The following is a 20,989-nucleotide window of genomic DNA, read 5'->3' as shown; positions in this document are numbered from 1 at the left end:
TTCATTGTGTTTATACTACTTATCACATTTGTACAACATTGTCTTTATCCAGTCATCAGTTAATGGACATTTAGATTGTTTCCATTTCTTGGCCATTTTTTCTTTGAGATAACACCTCACTATGTTGCCCAGGCTGGCCTTCGACTTACCATCCTCCTGCCTCAGCCTCCCAGGTACTAAACTTACTGTATGCCACCATGCCTGGTATTTCTTGGCTGTCAAGAACAGTGCTGCCGTAACATGGGGGGTGCATATCTCTTAACCTAATTTTTTTTGTCCTTTTGGTAAATATCCAGTAGTGGGGTAGCTAGACCACATGACAGTTCCATTTTTAACCCCTTCAGTAATCTCCCTGCTCTTTATAATGGCTGTTCTACAACTTTGGTATTCTCACATTCACTGGTTAAGGATGTTGGTACAAACTCAGAAGAAAAATCGCAAAGCCAAAATTAATTTAAAGGTTGGAAAATAAACTCCTAAACCAACATCTAAAAACAATAAGACATCTCCAGGGTGGGAGATTTATGAATTGAAGAGCTCCTGTAGTTCCCTCTGAGATTAGCCCAAGAAAGGAGCAACTGTAATCGTATCAGAAAAGATTTAGGTTACATGGTACGGATATGAGACACCAGAGAGGTGATAGAGTTTCCTTATTTGGGTCTTTTTAAAGAAAATACTAGATGGCTCTCTTTCTGGGACAGTCTGTGCACTGTCTTGCCTAGAAGCTAGGAATGAACTGGATCAGCTTGTCTTTAACTGTGTGTGATGCCATCCCGGAAAATAGGTCCCACAGGCCACTTTGACAGCTCTCCTGCTCTCAACTGCTCCTCTGGGCAGCTGAGCAGGGGCCTCTGCCTGCGGTCCATGAGGAGATACATCTGGGACGATTCTATGTACTGATGAGGTAAGAGCAGGGACAGTGAGTGACTGGCCCCTGAGATCCAGGTCCCCTCCCCAACTTGCTCACATCTTAAGAGACACCTCTGGGGCACAGCCTGCTCCGGAGGGCACCCATACCAGTTGCCTCCACACCAGCCTTGTTATCCTCTGCGAGCTTGCCTCTAATCTGCATGTCCCCTGGTCAGTCACTGAGTGGGATCTTGAAACTTTTCACATAGAAGGGACTTCCTTTCCCAACTTATGGATGAAGAAACCGAGGCCCAGAGGAACAAGCTGAAGGTTGATGTTACACAGGAGGAAGGCAGGGTCTACTCATGAGAGCCTGGACAGAACGTTCCCTCACTCCCTGGCCGTTACTTGGATGAACTTACTCATTTAGTGAATTGTACAGGCTGGTTTGGGTATTTGATATTTTTATTTGTTTATATATGTATTTCTGTATTTTGAGAAAGGGTGGTCCAGGCTGGCCTGGAACTCACCCTGTGACAAAGGCTGCCTTCAAACTCATGGAGATCTTCTTGCCTCAGTGTCCTGAGTGCTAGGCTTATCGGTCCATGTCCTGTCATGCTATTTTAACTTTAGATAGGCCTCTGTGTTTATTACTTCTAGCTAGTCTTTCTTTTTTTTTTTTCATTCTCAGTGATATATGTTTAACCTTTTCACTCATTTGCTCATGAGCTCCAGAAAAGCCTCATTGTGTTAACCAATTGTGTTACATTTACCATCATCTATGTGTTACATTCAAAACTTGACATTTAACTGTGGGCTTCATAAAACCCTAGTCTTTGGGTCCTCCCTTCCTGTACTTCTTCCTGCATCTCCCAGCAACCAGAGCAGAGCTTTGTACAGGAGCATCTCGGTGGGGTGAATGGTGTTTGGTATTCAGTGTATTGATAGCAGTATATTGATAGATATCAATTCTTTGAAAAAATGTATTTGGCATGCCTTGAGCTTCCAATGGGGAGAAGTGTGGTCCTGAAAAGTCCTTGTGCTGGACTGCAAGATGAAAAGTAGGGTGGGTTTCCAAGAGGCTAGTGCCTTCCCTAGACTCTGATGCCTACCTAGGGAAGGAGAGGTGGAGACACTAAGGTATCCTCAAACTCCAGCCTGGCGTATCTTCTTTGCCTCCAAAGCTTGGTTTGGGGACCTTGGTAGAGAGCAGAGGTTTTGGTGATGTACTGGGAAGGCTGGGTGAGGCAATGTGGTCTCTTGAGTTAGGGCTGGGATCTGTGTGCCTGGTTCTGTCCAGACTGTATCAGAAGCCCCTATGGCCAGCCTAGGGAGGCTTTCAGAGCCCAGCAGGGGGAGCTGGTGAGAGTGCTGTGATCTGCTTTCCAGTAGTGTTTACACAGGCCTCCTCTGTCTTCTTCCCTGAGGCCTTTAGGTTATAGGCTGCAGAGAAAGGATTCTGTGCCCTGGAGTAGCCTGCAGGGAACTGGTGCATTTGCAAAAAGAAAGAAAAAAAAAAAAGTCAAATTTGAGGCTTCACTTGATAGAAGAATTTGTTAAAAGTCCCTCTAAGTGCCCATTTATATTTGGGGCCATTTGTAATTGAATTCTTTTTTGTGCGGGAAACTGTGTTTGGGTGTTTTGCCTGCATGGATGTCTGTGCACAAATTGTGTACATGGTGCCTGTGGAAGTCAGAAGAGGGAGTTGCAGCCCCCAGAACTGGAGTCACAGACAGTTGTGGGTGCTGGAAATCAAAGCCGAGTGCTCTTAACCACGGAGACATTTCTCTAACACTTACAGTTGAGTTGTTTAAAAAAAAGAAAGAAAGAAAAAAAACACTAACAAACGGTCATTTTAAAACTGTAGTTTCAGAGGCATCCTTTAGAAGAAAGGTAGGCATACAGAATTGGTATCCAAGGACATAGAGTAAGTTGCTGTATCTTCTTCGTTAGCTGTCCTGAAAGTGTCCCTGTGAAACAGAAAGAGCAGGACCAAGCAAAAGTGAGCTTTTTTTTTTTTTTCAGTTTGAAACTACAGAGTGTTTTTTTTTTGCCACAGAATCTTGTGACATTTTGCTTCATTCCTTAGTCATCTTAAGCTGACACCGAATCCGGTACTGTCCATGTTGCTCCGACGGCGTGTTTCTGATTATTCACGGTTCATGGAGGTGTCTGGATGTTTTGTAGTTTTCCCTGTGGATGTCCTGAGGTTGCCGAGATGCAGTTGGAACTAAGCATCAGACGTCTCCAGTTTTCCTGTAACTACAGAGTCAAGTTGCAGGAAAAGTGGGACACGGTCAGAAGAGTTCCTTGGTCATGTGATACTGGGTGACAGATGCCCTCGGACTCTAGCAGGTCGATAACTGGTCGCCACTGTCCCTAACCTCAACACTGATGAACCCAGAGTAGCCTGGGAGTATCAGGACAGGCCACTCACCCCTCTTCCTGCTGTTTTCATGATCAGTTCTGAAACTGAGAGATTTCTGCTCCCAAGTGTATACTCACTTAGAGGAACTGTTTTCTTCCGTAAATCCCTCAGCACTGTGTTCTGTGGTAAACCCCCACAAATGGCTTCTACATTCAGACGTCAGGAAACTTGAGTCAAATCCTTTGGTAACAACTCACTCTCAGAATCACTGGCTATGACCCACCTGGGGAACACAATGTATCTGCAAACAGAGACACAAACCAGGCCATCTTTAAATAAAGAAGGAGCAGACACTGTCGCTTTTGCGGCTTGGGAGTTACTTGAGCTAAAGGATAGTCTTAAACATTAAAAAAAAAAAAGAAAGAAAGAAAATGAAAAACTAGTGATCTCTTTAGTCAAATGTCTTGGGATTCTGCAGCGATTGATCTAAAGAGCTGAAACGCTCACAGGAAGACTAGCAGCCAGACGTGACCCAGATAAATGATTTGAGATTTGTCTTCTTAGATCTGATCTGGGTAGTGATTCATAAATGAAGTTCCTGAACTGACTGCTGATTAAAATGGTTCCTGGCAGGACACCATTAGATGACACAGTCGTTAGAAAGGGACATGTGGGCCGCTGAGATGCCTCAGCAGGTAAAGGTGCTTTAGGCTCAGTCTCCCTACCTGGGTTGGATCCCTGGGTCCCACGTGGCAGAAGGACAGCAATGACTCCTTCAGGATGTCCTCTGACCCCTACATGTTCGACGTGGCACACCTACACCCACACACATACACCTCCGCCACCACACTAAATAAAATGCCGTTAAATGTTTTACCGAAAGGGAGGGCGGTGGTGGGGGCTGGGGATACAGCTCAGTGGTAGAGCGCATGATTAACATATATAAACCCTAGCACCAAAAAAAAAAAATAATCATTTGGGCCGTACTCAGTGCAGGGTCTGTAAAGCTGAGTTGAAAGTACTCATTCATGGCCTGGAAGACACATTGTTTCTTCAGTCGCCCTTTTGGGCTCCAGATGCCACAGCATGACCCATTACTGCTGCCTCTATGGTGCTAGTTTGCAAAGTGACAGCTCCCCTAGGGACCTGCCTAATAGGTGATAAGACGTCTCACCCCTTCAAACGTGCATGCATAAAAATGGGCACAGTCCCCTCAGGCAGACACACAAGCTATGTAAAGCATCTAAACTTAGAGGCTACCGCAGCGATGACCTTCTTAGACGTGACTGGTCTGCAGGTTCTTACATTAATCACGCCCCGCCCACCGGGCGGAAGTACTGTCTTTTGCACACTCCACTCAGTTCACTTAGGTGAAGGGCCTCCTCCCAGTCAAGGACTTCGCTTATCCTTTTAGAGGTAGCTTCGCCCTCCCTCCTCTTCTCTGCATCGGGAACACCAGGCAGGCACGGCCTTTGAGCATCTGCACAGAGAAAGCATTTCCCGTGGTTATATGTCAGTTTTCTCAGGTCTACATCAGGACACTGTAATCACCCTCTGATGCTCCCCTGTCTCTAATAGGGGGGTTGTGCTCCTAGGCCCTACTGCTCAGTGTGAAGGGAAAAGAGACAAGGCAGTCTGTTCAAGTCTGGGCCCTACAACAGCCTGCAGTGGTCACGGCGACTTCAGCTGTCAACACTGACCCCTCTCAGTCCACTTTGTACACTGCATAAACCCATTTTTCTTTTTTTGAAGCCATGGGGCCACTGAGATGAGCATTTTTAACATGAACTTGTTCTCACTGTTTGCATCTCCAAGTTTACCCTCTCACTTATAAGCCTCCCACGAGAACATTATTAGGTGTTGTTATAGTAGGTGTTTGTTCGTGACCAACATGCTGTGTTTTAAGATAACCAATATTTCCTTTTAAGGTCTTAGTTGGATGAGCCAAGCAATCTGGGGAGACATGCATTATTTATGCTAAAATATTTTTACTCTGCTATACCATGATCTTTGGAGGGTTTTTTAGATTTTCTTTTTTAACCCAATGCTATGATTCTTCTGTTGCTTTTATGGCTCTGTTCTTTAAAAATTATTTATATTTTTATTTATGCACATGTGTATTCCTGCATGAGTTGGTGTGTACCACATTTGTACAGGTGAGGCCAGAGGACACTGGGTGTCCTGGAGTTGGAGTTGCAGGTGTTGGTGAACTACCTGATGTGGGTGTTGGGAACTGAATCCAGGTCCTCTGCGGGAGTAGCGCATGCTCTTAACTGTTAAGCTAGCTCTCCATTTCCCTTGGTTCTGTTTTGGCACAATGCAATCTCATTCCTATTTTTACTTAAACGTCTCAGGAGTCTCTTACAGTGTTCAGGAAATTGACACTCTTCTGCACAAACATAGTGCCAGGTTTGGATTCCACGATCTGTTTACTTGCCACATGCTTAGTATCTGTGCCGTGCTTTTCGGTAACTAACTGGGTCATGCTTCACTTGAAATAAAGAGCAGGACCTGGCTCATAGTAGGCGTTGGTAAAATATGTGCCGAATGTAAGAACCTATCTCATCCCATGAACACGATGAACACCCATGAACCAAGTATAAGGTGTCTAGCAAGTGTGGCCTGCCAGCTGCATAGAGCCAGACCAGCTGTGACATCCAGGAATTGGTACAGTGTGATGGGGAGACCCTGCTATGAATGTGTGTGTGTGTGTGTGCGTGTGCGCGCGTGCGTGCACGCGCACGTGCGTGTGCAGTGTTGGTAAAAAGGAGAGTCGAGCCACTTCAGTCACAATCATTTAGTAAAGTCACAGCAACTGTCCTGTAACAGCAGCCTCGATTGCGTAGCACAAAGAAGTGCCAGCTTCCTCTTCTGCAATTCCCAGACAGACCCACAAGGTTGAAGTTCAAATCTCCTGCTAGCTAGCTATTTGAGATACTTAATGAGTGATTGCTGAGCAATGAGCAAGTGGAGAGAATGAGTGTCCACTAGGAGTGTGAAGGTGTGGAGCCTAGGTAGACAGCAGGAGGAGGGGAGGGAATGGAGAGCTGGAATGTTGCTGAGATTAGCTTGTGTACTCTATAAAATGGAAATCCTTGTGCTAATGTACAACTCAAATGGAAATCCTCATGCTAATGTACGCCGTCAGCCTACACTGGAGTCACCAAGGGACAATCAAATATGGTATTTACTGCACCCCACAAATGCCCTCTTCTTAATTCCTGGTAAAGGATTTTGCTATGAGCCCGCAGTTCTTTTAGCGTTAGCTTGTAGAGAACTAGTTAGATTTTCAGCCACTTGTAGCAAAGGAGACAGGTTTTAGGCATCCATTAACCACTGAAGTTCCTCACTTCATCCCCTTGCCGCATCTCGGTTTACTCTCCCTGGACTTGGAGATACTTGGTTCAAATGAGTTTTGGAAAAAGTGATTGTAAGAGGAGGGATGAAGATGGAGAGGAGATGGAGGGAAGACATCCCCAGGTCACTGGTATAGTCCCCTAGATGCATAAGGTGACAAGGAGATAAGAACACTGGGGTAGGGGACACTCTGATCTTCTCAGACGACACTCTCGAGTTGTTAGTTTTATTTGTTTACTTTTGTGGTCTTGGGCGCTTGTTTATTTTCTTTTACGTATGAATTTTGTTAACAAAAGCTTGAAGCCACTGTCACTGCATGCCACTGCATGTCACCACGTGCCATTGCATGTCACTGCATGTCACCGCATGTCACTGTATGTCATTGAATGTCACTGCATGCCACTGCATGTCACTGCATGCCACTGCATGTCATTATGTGGCTGGGAAGTTCCACTCATATTGGTAGATAATGGATGCAGATCTTTCAAAACTGAGTGTGGTGTAGTTTGACCTGTAGGCTTTAGTGTTAAAACGTTTGCTTTTTTGTGTCAGTTATCATCGAGAACAAATACAGCGCCACAGAACAATGTGAAAAATAAAAAATAAAAAAATAAGTCAGTTTAAAGTATCCTTCCCACAAATTTAAGACAGTTTAAGATAGGTGATTTTGTTACAATGGTCAAAATGAAACTGTAGTTAGAAACATCTCATCTGCCGACTTCTTGCACCATTTACAACCTCCCCAACAGGAAACCCAGCTGGCTTCCATGGACCCCCATTGATGAATGTTGATATGTGTGGATTAGCTAGGGGCTCCGGAAAGACATCTGTTTTCTGTTTCATTCTCTTTCTGCCCACTAGAGGGCAGCAGTGACTGAAAGGGATAGCAGGTTGCTCAACAAGCTTTTCTGAGAAAACACGGAAAATGTGCTTCAGATTTTCATGTATGAATTCTTAGAAGGTCACCTCCTTCCTTAATCCTTGACTATGTATGGTCAAGCTTACACATAGAACTCTTTGAATTTATGAAGCATCTCTATTGGCTTGGCCGATAGATCATGATGATGTTTACAAAGATAAGTAAAAGTTAAGTGTTTTAATTGTTTATCTCTATGTGGTAAATTACTCCAAAATATAGTAACCTTACCACCTCTTTCTCTGTTCTTTTTTTTTTTTTTCTTGGTTTTTTTTGAGACAGGGTTTCTCTGTGTAGCTTTGCGCCTTTCCTGAAACTCACTTGGTAGTCCAGGCTGGCCTCGAACTCAGAGATCCGCCTGGCTCTGCCTCCCGAGTGCTGGGATTAAAAGCGTGCACCACCACCGCCCGGCTCTTTCTCTGTTCTTTGTAATGTTGGCTCAGAGTTCAAATGGGCCAGAAGGTCCACAGTTGGCCAGCTGCTGGGTGAACCCTGTAGCTAGGAGTTCATGAGGGGCTGGTATGTAGCTCTCCTTCACTGGCTTCCTTATGCGAACAGGAGGAAGGATGAGTAGCCCAAGAGTGAACATTTCAAAGTAAAAGAGGTGGAAATTCCCAGTCCTGGGCGTCCCTTCCACCACCCTCTGCTGCTCACAGAAATCCTGAAGTCAGCCCCAATTCAAGGGCCCAAAATAAGCACTTCCTCATCATGTGAGAAGCTGTCTCCATGCAGGGAGGGAAGAAATTGTAGACAGCTGTCTTGGAGGACCCCACATGAGAGGCTGGGACATTTTGAAGGAAGGCTACAGGTCACAGAGGGTGGGGAAGAGCGTGTCTTCCTCAAATAAACAGGATCTGTTCCGAAGACGTCGTAAGGATTGAGATGCACGGCGCTCACTCCTAGGTTCTCTTTCTCCTAGGTCTGTCACCTGAGCAGTGAAAATGGCCAGAGGATCAGTGTCTGATGAGGAAATGATGGAGCTCAGAGAGGCCTTTGCCAAAGTTGGTGAGTCGACCTGGAACGCCCTCGTACCATTCTCTGCCGAGCTGCTTCATGAGCTCGTTAAAGCAGAGGTCCTCAACACTTTCACAGCAGTCACCCAAGGCCATCGGAAAACACAGATATTAATACTACGACTATAGCGTAATAATAGCAAAATTACTGTTATGAAGTAGCAACGGAAGTGATTTTATGGTTGGAGGTCACCACAGCATGAGGAACTGTTAGGAAGGCTGACGACCCAGGAGAACTGATTTCTGAAAGATGTGCTTGAGAAAAACACTTCCTTCCTAGTTAGAGTGGGGGACCTGGACTCTGGCCTTTGCTGCAGATGTTCCCTTCCCTTCATTGTTTACATTTTGCCTGCTCTCACTTGGGGTCCTTTATTTTAATATTCTTTTACTCCTTCTCGTCAGTTTGTGGTTAACTTTTTAGTTTCTATAAGAACTCCTAAAGATTGCGGAGGGGGCTAGAGAGATGGCCCAGCCAGGAAAGTGTCGGCCACTCACGCGCGAGGACCCAAGTTTGATCCCCAGCTCCCACATACAATGCTTGACATGGCAGCAGTGGCTTGTAATCCTAGCCCTGGGAAGGCAGAGACAGGTGACTCTCTGGGCCTCACTGGCCATCTACTCTAGCCAATCGGTGAGCTCCAGCTTCAGGAGAACTCTGTCTTGAAAAACAAGATGGCTCCTGAGGAACAACACCCAACGCTGCCCTCTGCCCTCCACATGTATGTGTGCACTCACACACACACATGAACTTGCATACATGCCCTTTTATGTGTGCATTCATGTGTGAGTTTCTAAATATCATGTTATTGAAACCCCTGCTTTGAAATTATGAGTCTTTTACCGTGGTTGTTGGAAGCAATGTGATTGTCTGGATCCGATAGCAATCCAATGGGCCTCCTGGCAGATTTTTGCCTCTATCTGGGTCAGGCTGAAACCCAGGACTGGGCATCTCCCTCCAGCCCCACCTGTCATTTGGTATTCTCTTGCCTTTCTAAAGGCTGTGCCTGAGTTACCCCAAAGCCTCACTGTATCTTTGTGTTACAGATACCGATGGCAACGGATACATCAGCTGTAATGAGCTGAATGACTTGTTCAAGGCTGCCTGCCTGCCTCTGCCTGGGTACCGAGTGAGAGAAATCACAGAAAACCTGATGGCCACGGGTGATCTGGACCAAGATGGAAAGATCAGCTTTGATGAGTTTATCAAGGTGAGCACAATACTGAAGCCAAGGTGATACATTCGAAACTTGAACTCAGTGTCAACAAATATCCAGAGTGACGACCCTTTCCTTCCTGGTTCGTTATAGTCTTACCCTTGTGCTTTTCTTGACTATAGCTTGCATTTTTAAAAATGCCTTAATGTAGCTGGGTGTGGTAGCCCACTTCTATAATCCCTGCACTTGGAACCTAAGACAGGAGGATTTGCTTTGAGTTCAAGGGTAGCCAGGGCTACACAGTGAGTACCAGGCCAGCCTAAACTGCATACCAAGACCCTGTCCAAAAAAAAAAAAAAAAAAAAAAATTAGCTGGGCAGTGGTGGTGCATGTCTTTAAATCCCAGCACTTGGGAGGCAGAGGCAGGTGGATCTCTGTGAGTTCAAGGCCAGCCTGGTCTACAGAGTGAGTTCCAGGACAGCCAGGACTGTTACAAAGAGAAACCCTATCTCAAAAACAAACAAACAAACAAACAAGTAAACAAAATAAAACCAAATGAACCAAAAATATTACATTTTTGCAGGTCTTCCATGGTCTGAAAAGCACCGAGGTTGCCAAGACCTTCCGGAAAGCTATCAACAAAAAGGAAGGGATCTGTGCGATTGGCGGCACCTCGGAGCAATCCAGCGTTGGCACCCAGCATTCCTATTCAGGTAAGCTGTGCTGATGGGTGAGGAGCAGAGGCAGAGCGGGGGAGAGTTGAGATTGGAGGAGAATAAAATGAGGAGAGAGGACCCAGGGTTTCTGGGGTTACAGAGTCAAATTTTGGTATGCAAACCAGAGAGATAAAAGCCAAGAAGCACCACACCTGGGTGGATAGAGACTATCTTCCCACGTGGGAGTGGGCCAGTGCCAGGCACAGGACACAGGAGACCCAAGCCCCGGGGAACTTCCTGTACTGAGTGATCTCATTTACATTTCAAGTATGCTTTGAAAGCTGCCAAAATTCCTTTAAACATCTCGTGGGCAAAATGAGTTCTTTGAGTCACTGTCTTCAGTATAGTGATTATTCTTAATGCCTGCTGAGTGGTCAAGAACTACTGATTGGGAAGAGAAGCTTAATATTTTTTTCCAAAGGCTGACATAAGGCAGCCTTAATGAAGCTTCTGATATCCCAAATGGTGCAGTTACTCAACATTTCCCAAACTTTAGTTTTCCAAAAGATGGTTCAGTATTAAAGATAAGTTTGTAGATAAGCATTGCTTGCAGTTGAGGAGACAAAGTTGAGGCCTTTTTTTTTTTATTAAAAATATTTTTTATTATTTCCTTGGGAGTTTTATATGATGTGTTTTGAACATACACACCTCTCCCCCAACTCCTCCCATCCTTTCCCACTCTAGTTGGAGATTTCTTCCTTTTTTCTTTGTCCATTGAGTCCAATCTGTGTTGCCCGGTTAGTCTTGGGCGTGGGCCCTGTCCTGGTGTATGGTTTTCACACCATTATGGAAAGTGGACTCTCCCTCTCCTCGGACAGCGGTGGGATTTCAGTGCCGCATTCCCCCCTCTATGCTGGGATTTTGTCTGGCTGCTGCCTGCTCAGGTCTTGTGCCTGCGGTCTTAATCACCATGTGTTCACGTGTGCAACTGCCCTGTCATGTCTGGTAAACACTGTTTCCTCGATGTTAGCAACCAGCCACCTCGGGCTCTTGCGATCTTTCCAGCCCTCTTCTGAGAGGATCCTGAGCCTTGAGGGTAGGCGGTGATCTCTATGTCCCATTTAGGGCTGAGCATTCCACAGTCTCAGATTCTCTGCAAGTTGACTGGTTAGGAGTCTCCGCATTGTCATCTACTGGCAGCTTCTCTTAGGACTGAGAGATGCTCTAATCTGTGGGTGTAGCAATATGTCCTAAGACTCAGTTTCCTACTATGTCCATTTAGCAGAATAAGAATGTGTTCTCTCCTAGAGCCTGTGGCCTAACCAGCCGCAGGTTTCTGGCTCCTTTAACAGTGCCAGGTGTGGGTTCCCTCTCATGATGTGTGTCTTAGATCCAGTTTTCAAAAGTGGTTGGTGACTCCCATCACATTTGTGCCGCTGTCACACCAGTGGATCTGTCTTATCAGGCCAGCTGCTGTTGTAGCTTGCGGGATTCTGAACATACTCAGTCTTATCTAGCCTTGTATTTTCAAATCTAGGAACTTTTCAAGCCTTCACTGTGTCAAACTCCATCATGAACCTTCAGGATAACAATTCACTATGCAGTCTTTACCTAGTTCCAGCAATTCAAAATTCCTCTGAGAGACACTTGTGTTTTCATTGACAAACAGTTGTGAAACATGGCACTAGGGAAGAAGGCAGAGCATCGGGTTTTACTAAGACTTTTAAGATCAGCTCATTATAGCTTTGCTTGTAGGAAGGAAGAATTCTATCACAGGTGATTTCATTTCCGAGTCATTTCATTATAACTGTAAAAAAGCCCAATGATCCCGCAATGACATACAACATTTAAATTAGTGGGCTACACAAGCAGGATCTTGAGTTTTATCCTGTAAATATGAAACCGCATTTATATTTAAGTTACATCCACACAAAATATTTTATTATTTATAATTATCCAAATATAATGTGCATTTTTTATTCTGTTTTAAATCTTTAATTGTATCTTTATTACTAGATTCAGTGCCCGCTTCTTAAGGGATCTCTGATTTTTTTTTTTTTTTTTTTGGTTTTTCGAGACAGGGTTTCTCTGTGTAGCTTTGCGCCTTTCCTGGAACTCACTTTGTAGACCAGGCTGGCCTCGAACTCACAGAGATCCACCTGGCTCTGCCTCCCGAGTGCTGGGATTAAAGGCGTGCGCCACCACCGCCCGGCGGGATCTCTGATTTTTAAAACTAGTAAATCCAAGGTGATGAGATGGTAGCCTGGGTAGCCTTGCAGTATTACTCTTGGGCATGAGAATGTGAGGTCCATGTGGGTAATGTCTTTATCTGGTTTTCATATTGCATGTAAGTCACTTCAATTATTTATTTGTAGAGGAAGAAAAGTATGCCTTTGTCAACTGGATAAACAAAGCCCTGGAGAATGACCCGGACTGCCGACATGTCATTCCCATGAACCCGAACACCGATGATCTCTTCAATGCTGTGGGGGATGGCATAGTTCTTTGGTAAATGAAGGTTCCTTCTTGATTTCCATAGACTACCCACCCCCACCTTTTTTTTTTTTTTGAAGTATCAGTAGCTGAGTGTGTTTACTGTAGGCCGTTCTTTTGATGCTTACATGTGTGGGGTACTTTTATGGACTCTACTTGACAGGGTACAGGAAAGCTAACTAACTTCAGAAGCTAATTGTAGTGCAATCTGTAAAGCTGCTGTTGTTTCCATAGAGGGAAGAGACACTTGTACATAAACCAAGACCCAGTGATTCCAGGCCAGAGCAGTTACTTTTGGGGGGACTGTGTCATTCTGCTTCATCTGAGCATGGCCTACCCTGGATAGACTGGAGAAGGGACACAGAGCAGTGGAAGTTTGTTTTAAATATGCATGAATGTGCACATATAGACACTTAAGCATGTGCACACACATGACAAAGTTATGAAAATATATGTTGAAAAGTGACAACAAAAGATAGTTGATTAAAAAGTGATTTCTCACTAAAAGGAAATAGTCACTCACATTTTCCAATTTTTTTTTTATTTACTTTGTTGGGGGACTGTGAGATTGGTCATTGGGTCAAGGCACCTTCCACCAAGCCTGATTACCCGAGTTCAACCCCCAGGAGGAGAGAACTGACTCCTGCAAGTTGTCCTCTGACTTCCACAAATGCGCAGTGACACATGCAGGCTCACACACATGCACGTAAATAAGTAAAAGTGTTTACACTTTTCTGGTTCTGTTCCTTCTGGATGTATTTCCCCAGGGGGTCGAACTCAGGGCTTCCCACATGCTGGGCAAGGACCCACTGAGCCATACTTCCTTTTGCTGTTTTTGACAACTTCAAGACAGAGTCTCAGGAAGGTGGCCAGGCTGGCCTTGAACACATTCCCTAGCCCAGACAGGCCTTGGACTTGGGATCCTCTGGCCTCAGCCTCCTGAGTAGCTGAGATTACAGGCCTGTACCATGAAGTCTGGCTTCCTTTTGGAGGTTGGATTTTCATTTCCTTTCTTTATATAAAATAGAGGTTGCTAAGATCATTCATTTTTTGCCCTATTGAAGATTAAACAAACAATAACTTGGACAAAATCAGTTTTTCATAAACAACAATCACTTGCTTTAGATGTCTGATCAAGGTATTAGATACTTAAGTGAGAAAAATTTATTGCACATTGACCAAATGACTACAGAATGATAGGACAAGCCATTATATGTTTAGTTAAAGGAATTGATCAGACACCAAATGGGAGTGTAGATATAATATAAACCCAGAAATATATCAACAGTCTCTTGCATAGTCGAGACAATTTACAAGGCTAAGAAAGTCATGAGGGATTTGCTTTAGCAACCCATCTAGAATTCAGTGATGGTCTGAGGCATCAGTTCTCAACCTGTGGGTCATGACCCCTGTGGGTTGCATATCAGATAGTTACATTATGATTCATAACAGTAGTAAAATTACAGTCATGAAGTTACAATGAAAATAATTGTATGATTGGGGTCACCACAACATGAGGAACTGTATCAAAGGGTCGCAGTGTTAGGAAGGTTGAGAACCACTGCTCTATGGGAACCACAGTTACTTTAGCAGCTGAGGTGAATAAATGAGACCTTCACTTGTTAACTCACTGCCTTGTGATAGCTTCATGAACGTTGCCGGTTCCCACCAAGTCCAGATCTAACCACAGTGGCACAACTCATTCTCATTGTGGGTAAATAAGTGTTGCTGACATGTCCAGTTAAGGTCCTGCTAGAATTTAAATCCAATTCCACCGGACTCTGTTACTCAGAGGGCTGCTCTCTTTAATTTTATTGTTTCTCTTCCAGTAAAATGATCAACCTGTCAGTGCCAGACACGATCGATGAGAGGACAATCAACAAGAAGAAGCTCACACCCTTCACCATTCAGGTTTGTCTGTCCATTGCTAAGCAAGCCTGGTGCCGGCTTGGTGTGAATGCTCCATCACTGCTGAGTCAGCTTTCCACAAGCACGCAGCCTTCCTTCCCCACACATAGGCCTTGGCCGATGGTTCGCACAACCCCTGGGTAGAAGGACACATTTCTGGCTTGTGTTTATTGGTGGAGCAGTCAAGAAAGGAGGCTGGGGTGTGTTGGTTTGTTTAGGCCACTTAAGAATAAACTTCACAGCTGGGCAGTGGTGGCTCACGCCTTTAATCCCAGCACTCGGAGGCAAAGGCAGGCAGATCTTTGTGAGTTCAAGGCCAGCCTGGGCTACGGAGCGAGTTCCAGGACTCTGTCTCAGAAAAAAAAAAAGAATAAACTTCACATGGGCTGTAATTGTAGCTCAATCTTTCCTTACCAAGTCACCTTTGAATTGATGCAGAATGTACAGCTTTAGCTGAAAAGACAAAACTTTCTAAGCAGGGAAAGGATGAAAAACAGAAAATGCTCTGGAGGCCTCCACAGCGCTGCTGACATGGCCAAGAGTGGAATAAATTCAACCTGCTTCTACCCCTCCCCTTGTTGATTAGCTGATTAGCCAAATAGTCACCAGCAGGAAATACACTGTGTTTCTCTCTTAATGTTCCAATATTTTAACATCATTGTAATTCTCTAGCTCAGGAACCATGTCTAATGCCTTACATCATGAATAATCAGTTATCTCCTGTTTGAACTTAAGCAACCCTAGCTCAGGAATCATATTTAATGCCTTACATCATGAATAATCAGTTATCTCCTGTTTGGACTTAAGCAACCCTGTGTACTTTTGAATTGGAAGTCTAACCAAGTTGGGAACAAGAATTGAACATATGAGAATGCACTTAACATTAGATTTCTTCATGATCTTGACTGTAATAGACGCAGTATTTTTTATTCACTATTTGGAATGGTTGGGAAGGACTTTCTGGTAGAGTTGGTTCTGAATGTATCTACATACAAAAAAGCTTCTCTACTCTGACGTTGACCACCTTCCTTCATGGGCCCCAAAATGGACTGTAAGAGATCAACACCCCAACCATATGAGCTACACTAGATGCATGCATGGTTAGTGTATACCTGGAACCTGCATACATGTGTACAGATGCAAGTTGTCTAGTTGTCATGGATACTCAGTAACTTGTTCTGTTAAAAACTCATCCAAAGTCTTTTCCAGGAATTTGATTTATATCATTTTCTTTCCATGATGATAAATTTGCAAGTCAAAAGGCTGTTCTGTTGTTCTTTTTTATGACCCTAATTTACATCAACAATTGTCTTCTTAGCCATAGGCAGTGACAGGCCAATAACTTCCTCCAGCTAATGGAGGCTCTGAGTAAATGGACTTCTTAAGAGCTCAAAACAGACAAACATAAGGCTCATTAATCTCATGCCAAAATGGGTCTTCCACACTGGGTACTGGTTTGATTGAGTAGGCCACTGCATAAGCTCAGTGTGTAGGTTATTAGGTCTTTCCTCATTATTATTTGACTGCTTTTTCTCAGTGTTAAAACTAGTGAAGACCTTGCCTGGGGTCTGCGAACATTCCAGAAGGACAACACCACTGCTGTTGCTAATCAGTAATCATTTGGCATTGGCAAAGTGAAGGAATCAAGCTTGCATACTTTTTCTCCTTTAGGAAAACTTGAACTTGGCTCTGAACTCTGCCTCAGCCATTGGGTGCCACGTGGTTAACATAGGGGCTGAGGACCTGAAGGAGGGGAAGCCTTATTTGGTCCTGGGACTTTTGTGGCAAGTCATCAAGATTGGACTGTTTGCCGACATTGAGCTCAGCAGAAATGAAGGTAAGATAAAGTCTCAAGCGCTGTCAATAGCAGGGCTTTCTAACATTGCCCGTGTTGGTGACTGGGGAGAGACATCAGGCATTCTCCGGCTGAGAAAACCACTCACTTATATTGGGTCGTGGAATTAAAGGAACAGATGCTGTCCGTGCGAACCAGACATTTAAAATGACAGTACAAAGGTTTGTGGAGACTACAGACTAGCAATAGTGCTTAGTGTAGAATATGTAGCTCAGCCTGACTGGAACCTCAACCTCAGCAGCTGCTTCACAGCCCAAATGGTCTACAGGAGCTCCACAGTAGACAGAAAGAGTTTTAATACATATTTTGTAAGAGTAATCACATTCAAATACTTAGCAAATGCACCAGGTTGGGAGAAATTGGTCTATTTCTTATTGACTGTCAAGGAAGCTGTAGGTTGCATTTATACAGGGTAGATGAGTCTAGAGACCAAATGTAAACAGAAGACCTAAGTCAATCATACTGTAGCACATGCTGGTAATTTGCCAAAAGTGGATTTTAGATATTGTTACCACCCAAAGAAAAGGGAACAAAGTAACTGTGTAAATTGATGGGGCATTAATTTGCTTGATTATAGTAATCATATCACTGTGTCTAATATGATCAGTACATGAAAATGCCATATTATATACCTTAAATATATACAATAAATTTAGAAAATATCAGAAAATCACTTGTAGAGTTTTGAAATTCTGAACTAAAGCCAGGCCTGATGGCAATGACCTACAGTCCCAGCTATTTGAGAGGCTGTGGCAGGAAGATTACAAGCTCAACTCCTACCTAGATTTTAGAGTGAATTCAAGTCCAACTTAGGCAACTAAATGAGACCCTGATTATTTGTACAAGGACATAGATAGGTTCAACCCCCACCCCACCCCTGGCCCCACTGCTGGGAAAAAAAGAAAAGAAAGGGAGAAATTTTGAACAATGTATATAAGCAATGATAGCCCAGTTGAGTTGTCAATGTACCTTGACAAATGCCACACAAATCATATTACCTTTCAAAAATTTCATATACTGTTCCCACCACTCTGAAATCTGTAGCTAAATTGTAATCTTCAGTTATACACATTTAATTTTTAAAAATTTATTTATTTTATGCATGTCATTGTTTTGTATGTATATATACTACATGTATACCTGGTGTCTCTGGAGACCAGAAGAGGGTGTTGGGTCCCCTGGGACTGAAGTCATAGATGGTTGTGAGTCATCCTGTGGGTGCTGGGAATTGAACCTGGATCCTGTGGAAGAGCAGCAAGGTTCTTAACTGCTGATCCATCTCTTCAGCTCCAACTATGCATATGTTTTAAGTCTATGTGTTCAAATTATAACAAACAGTGAAAATGTTGAGATATCACTTTAAAACCCAAATACTAAGCATTATATTTAAAAAACAAAAATAGCAAATAGGAATCTTAAAACCCAAGAGAAAGAATATTGATTTGCAAAAATCGAATCAACTAAATTTAAACTCAACCAAGCGAAAAATGTTTATCCATCTGGGGAAACGTAGAGGAAAGTTGGTTGCATTGTTGAATTGCTTTAATTATACAGGTAAGCATTTGGACTATAAAACACCAATGGGAATAGAAAAGAGAACATTGTCATGATTGCAAAATTGATCTCTTAAAAGCAGAAAGTGTCACTGTGATATGAAGTGTGGTCCAAAAGACCCAACAGAGTACTTCCAGCAATCGCCATGGTTAACTTTATGCTCTAACTAGTGTTCTTAGGTAAAGGCTTGAGATTCCTTGGTCCTTGTCTTTTCTAACTGAAAAATGGGGATAATAAGCTCACAATAATGCACCCCTTTTAGGAAGTATAAGTGAGTTGTTTATTTCATGGCAAGGGCTATAAGACATTACTTCCAAAGGGACAATGCTGCTCTTTGCTCTTCCAACATGGCTGCATGTCCCCCCCCCCCCCCCCCCGATATCCTTGTATTTATTTGGGTCATTTTATTATTAATTTTTTTGTGCCTCTCCAGCTCTGATTGCTCTTCTGAGAGAAGGAGAGAGCCTAGAGGATTTGATGAAATTGTCTCCTGAAGAACTACTGCTGCGGTGGGCTAACTACCACCTGGAAAACTCAGGGTGCACCAAAATCACCAACTTCAGCACCGACATCAAGGTAGGGAGCGCCGTTGAACATGCCTGCTGCAATGAAGGGCATTTGTGGAGTCCGCGGAGAAAGGACAGATGCTGGGCCTTGCATCGGAGCAGCCTAGGCTCAGTGTGGTTCTGTTTGGAGCCTCTCACCATCCCCCCGGGGCCAATCTGCAGTTCTAGTTCTGGGCCACACACACATCTGCTCAGAGCCCTTGTGAAGCTTCAAAAGGAGATGAGTCTCGCTTTGAATTTCAGTAGCAGGAAGTAGATTATCCAGAGCGCATGGCGGTGCAAGGGCAATACTACTTTCAAGGTGAAGAGAGTATGTGTAGGGGCTGGAGAGATGGCTGTCATCATGAGGACCAGAGTTTAGATCCCAGCACTCATATGGCAATTCTGATATCCCATAAACCTTTGTAACTCCAGCTACAAGAGAGCCAATGCCCCTCTTTTGACCTCTATGTATGAACAGGCAAGTGCACCTGCACACCTGCACATGCTCATGCAGATACACACACACACACACACACACACACACACATATCTGCACATATGCAAATAAATAAATCTTAAGAAAAGAAAGTGTAAGACTTTAGTGCCTCTTGCTTTATAAATGGCACCATCTTAGAGGGTTTCCTTTTACAATGTTAATGAAGATGTCTTTCTGATTACTAATAACAGCAAGTAAGCACAGTGTTTGCTACATGCCAGGCATTGCTAGGTGCCTTTATGATTGACTCACTGAATCCTTACACAAACCCTAAGGTAAGAGTTTCCCAAATAAGGAAACAAAGAAATAAGAGATCCATAAAAGAATGGCCAGGAAGGCAGACATGTAGTCTTCAAATTAGTGAAAAATTCTGTCTTAAGGTGAGAGGAAAAGGCTGTAACTGGTGACAGATGGACCAGGGTGAAAAGTACATAAGGAGCAGCTAAGAAGGATTGGAGACAGTCCCCAGAGCCACTGGGTGACATACAGGGATACCAATGTTAGGGAAGATTTCAGTGTCCATGCTGTCAAACATGAAGGAAACTTTCTCCAAAGAGAAAGAGCCAGAGGAAAGGTCACGTGGCCTGCCAAGAGTCCACCAGGCTTATAACCCAGTAACAACAGCTTCTTGCTGCTGTACCATGTGGACTGACCTGGTCTGTTCAGAACTGGCATTTGTCAGGCACAGGGCCAATCAGAATAAAGCATGTAGGGGAACAGACCCTCCCCCACTCCCAAGGAGCTCAGCTAGGCACATTTTCAGTGGTTATCAACCTTCTTCTAGCAGCACCAACCAAAATGGGCCTTAGAGGAGCCCGACCACTCTTCCCTTTGTGTTCAGTAGTTCTGCCCTACCATTGTAGAAAAAGTATGTGCCCAAAATTATGATCTCAGCCATAAATGGGCCTGATTTACTCTCACTGAAAGGCTATGTTCTTAATTAACCATTTTGGACTTTGGGAAGGTCAATAGGGCATTTACACAGTGCTTGTGCCTGTATATGTAAGGGGAGCTGCTCTAATTCATGTGTCCGGGGTGTGTACCCAAGATAAAAGCAGTGCAGCTCCTGAGTTTTCAGTATTCAAAATAAATTAAAAGGCTTTTGAACTATTTTAACAGATAAAGTGAAATTCTGTATGCTTTCATTGACTGAGAATAAATTTGTATTTTGAAGATCATGACCATGAAAATTCTATTTGTCAGTAAGCATATTAAAGAATTCAAGAAAACTTAAGAATTCAGGCCCAGTCCAATTCATTATATCCCGGGTTAGCTGTATTTTCTAGTTTCTAGAGAAATAGGAAATGCACGTACCCTGGTGATATTTCTCCTTTTACTAGAAGGCTATGTATTGCCTGTAATCCCAACACTTGGGAGGCTTCAGGAGGAGAACCATAAGTTCAAGGCCAGCCAGCCCAGGATGCATGAGGAAACTCCGCCTCAAAAAACAAAATAAAAAAGCCATCAAGATAGCTCAACAGTTAAACATTTTCTGTTAAGCCTGAGAACCTGAGTCCAATCCCTGGGACCCACACGGTAGAAGGAGGGAACAGACTGAGAGTTCTCCTCTGGCCTTCACATCCATGTGCTCCTTCCACACACATAAGTAAATTGTAATTTGAGACAACACCAGCACAAGACTACTTGCTAGTGTTTCAGTTGTCTGCCTCTGAACTTTTTCCTTTTGCTGATTGTCCATGTGAATGTATTTTAAACTCTGCTTTAAACTTCTGCTTCCTTTTTCTCTGTCACTTTTTTTTAATTAAACCTTAGCTGACTGACTTCTACAGCAGTATAAAGGTATATACATATTTTCCTGTGT

At 43.7% G+C, this 20,989-nt stretch overlaps 1 protein-coding gene across 6 annotated transcripts in view; it reads left to right on the top strand.

Moving 5' to 3' along the window:
* Positions 1–20,989, top strand: part of Lcp1 (lymphocyte cytosolic protein 1) — a 93,684-nt gene that overhangs the window by 48,745 nt on the left and 23,950 nt on the right. For 5 of the 6 annotated variants that reach the window (XM_052732737.1, XM_052732736.1, XM_052732738.1 and 2 more), the window contains 8 exons: positions 8,410–8,495; positions 9,548–9,711; positions 10,241–10,370; positions 12,689–12,821; positions 14,636–14,717; positions 16,386–16,551; positions 18,557–18,699; positions 20,941–20,967. In XM_052732737.1, coding sequence (XP_052588697.1) covers positions 8,432–8,495; positions 9,548–9,711; positions 10,241–10,370; positions 12,689–12,821; positions 14,636–14,717; positions 16,386–16,551; positions 18,557–18,699; positions 20,941–20,967 — 909 coding nt within the window. In that variant the 5' untranslated portion in view covers positions 8,410–8,431. The remainder of the gene's footprint in view (positions 1–8,409; positions 8,496–9,547; positions 9,712–10,240; positions 10,371–12,688; positions 12,822–14,635; positions 14,718–16,385; positions 16,552–18,556; positions 18,700–20,940; positions 20,968–20,989) is intronic. The other variant, XM_052732741.1, reaches the window with a different exon arrangement.

The sequence above is a fragment of the Peromyscus californicus genome, unplaced genomic scaffold, assembly GCF_007827085.1.
Source record: "Peromyscus californicus insignis strain IS unplaced genomic scaffold, ASM782708v3 Scaffold_12__1_contigs__length_115047231, whole genome shotgun sequence".
Classification (NCBI taxonomy): Eukaryota; Metazoa; Chordata; class Mammalia; order Rodentia; family Cricetidae; genus Peromyscus; species Peromyscus californicus.
Note: the sequence above shows the minus strand (reverse complement) of the source record. Positions and strands in the feature narration are given on the sequence as shown.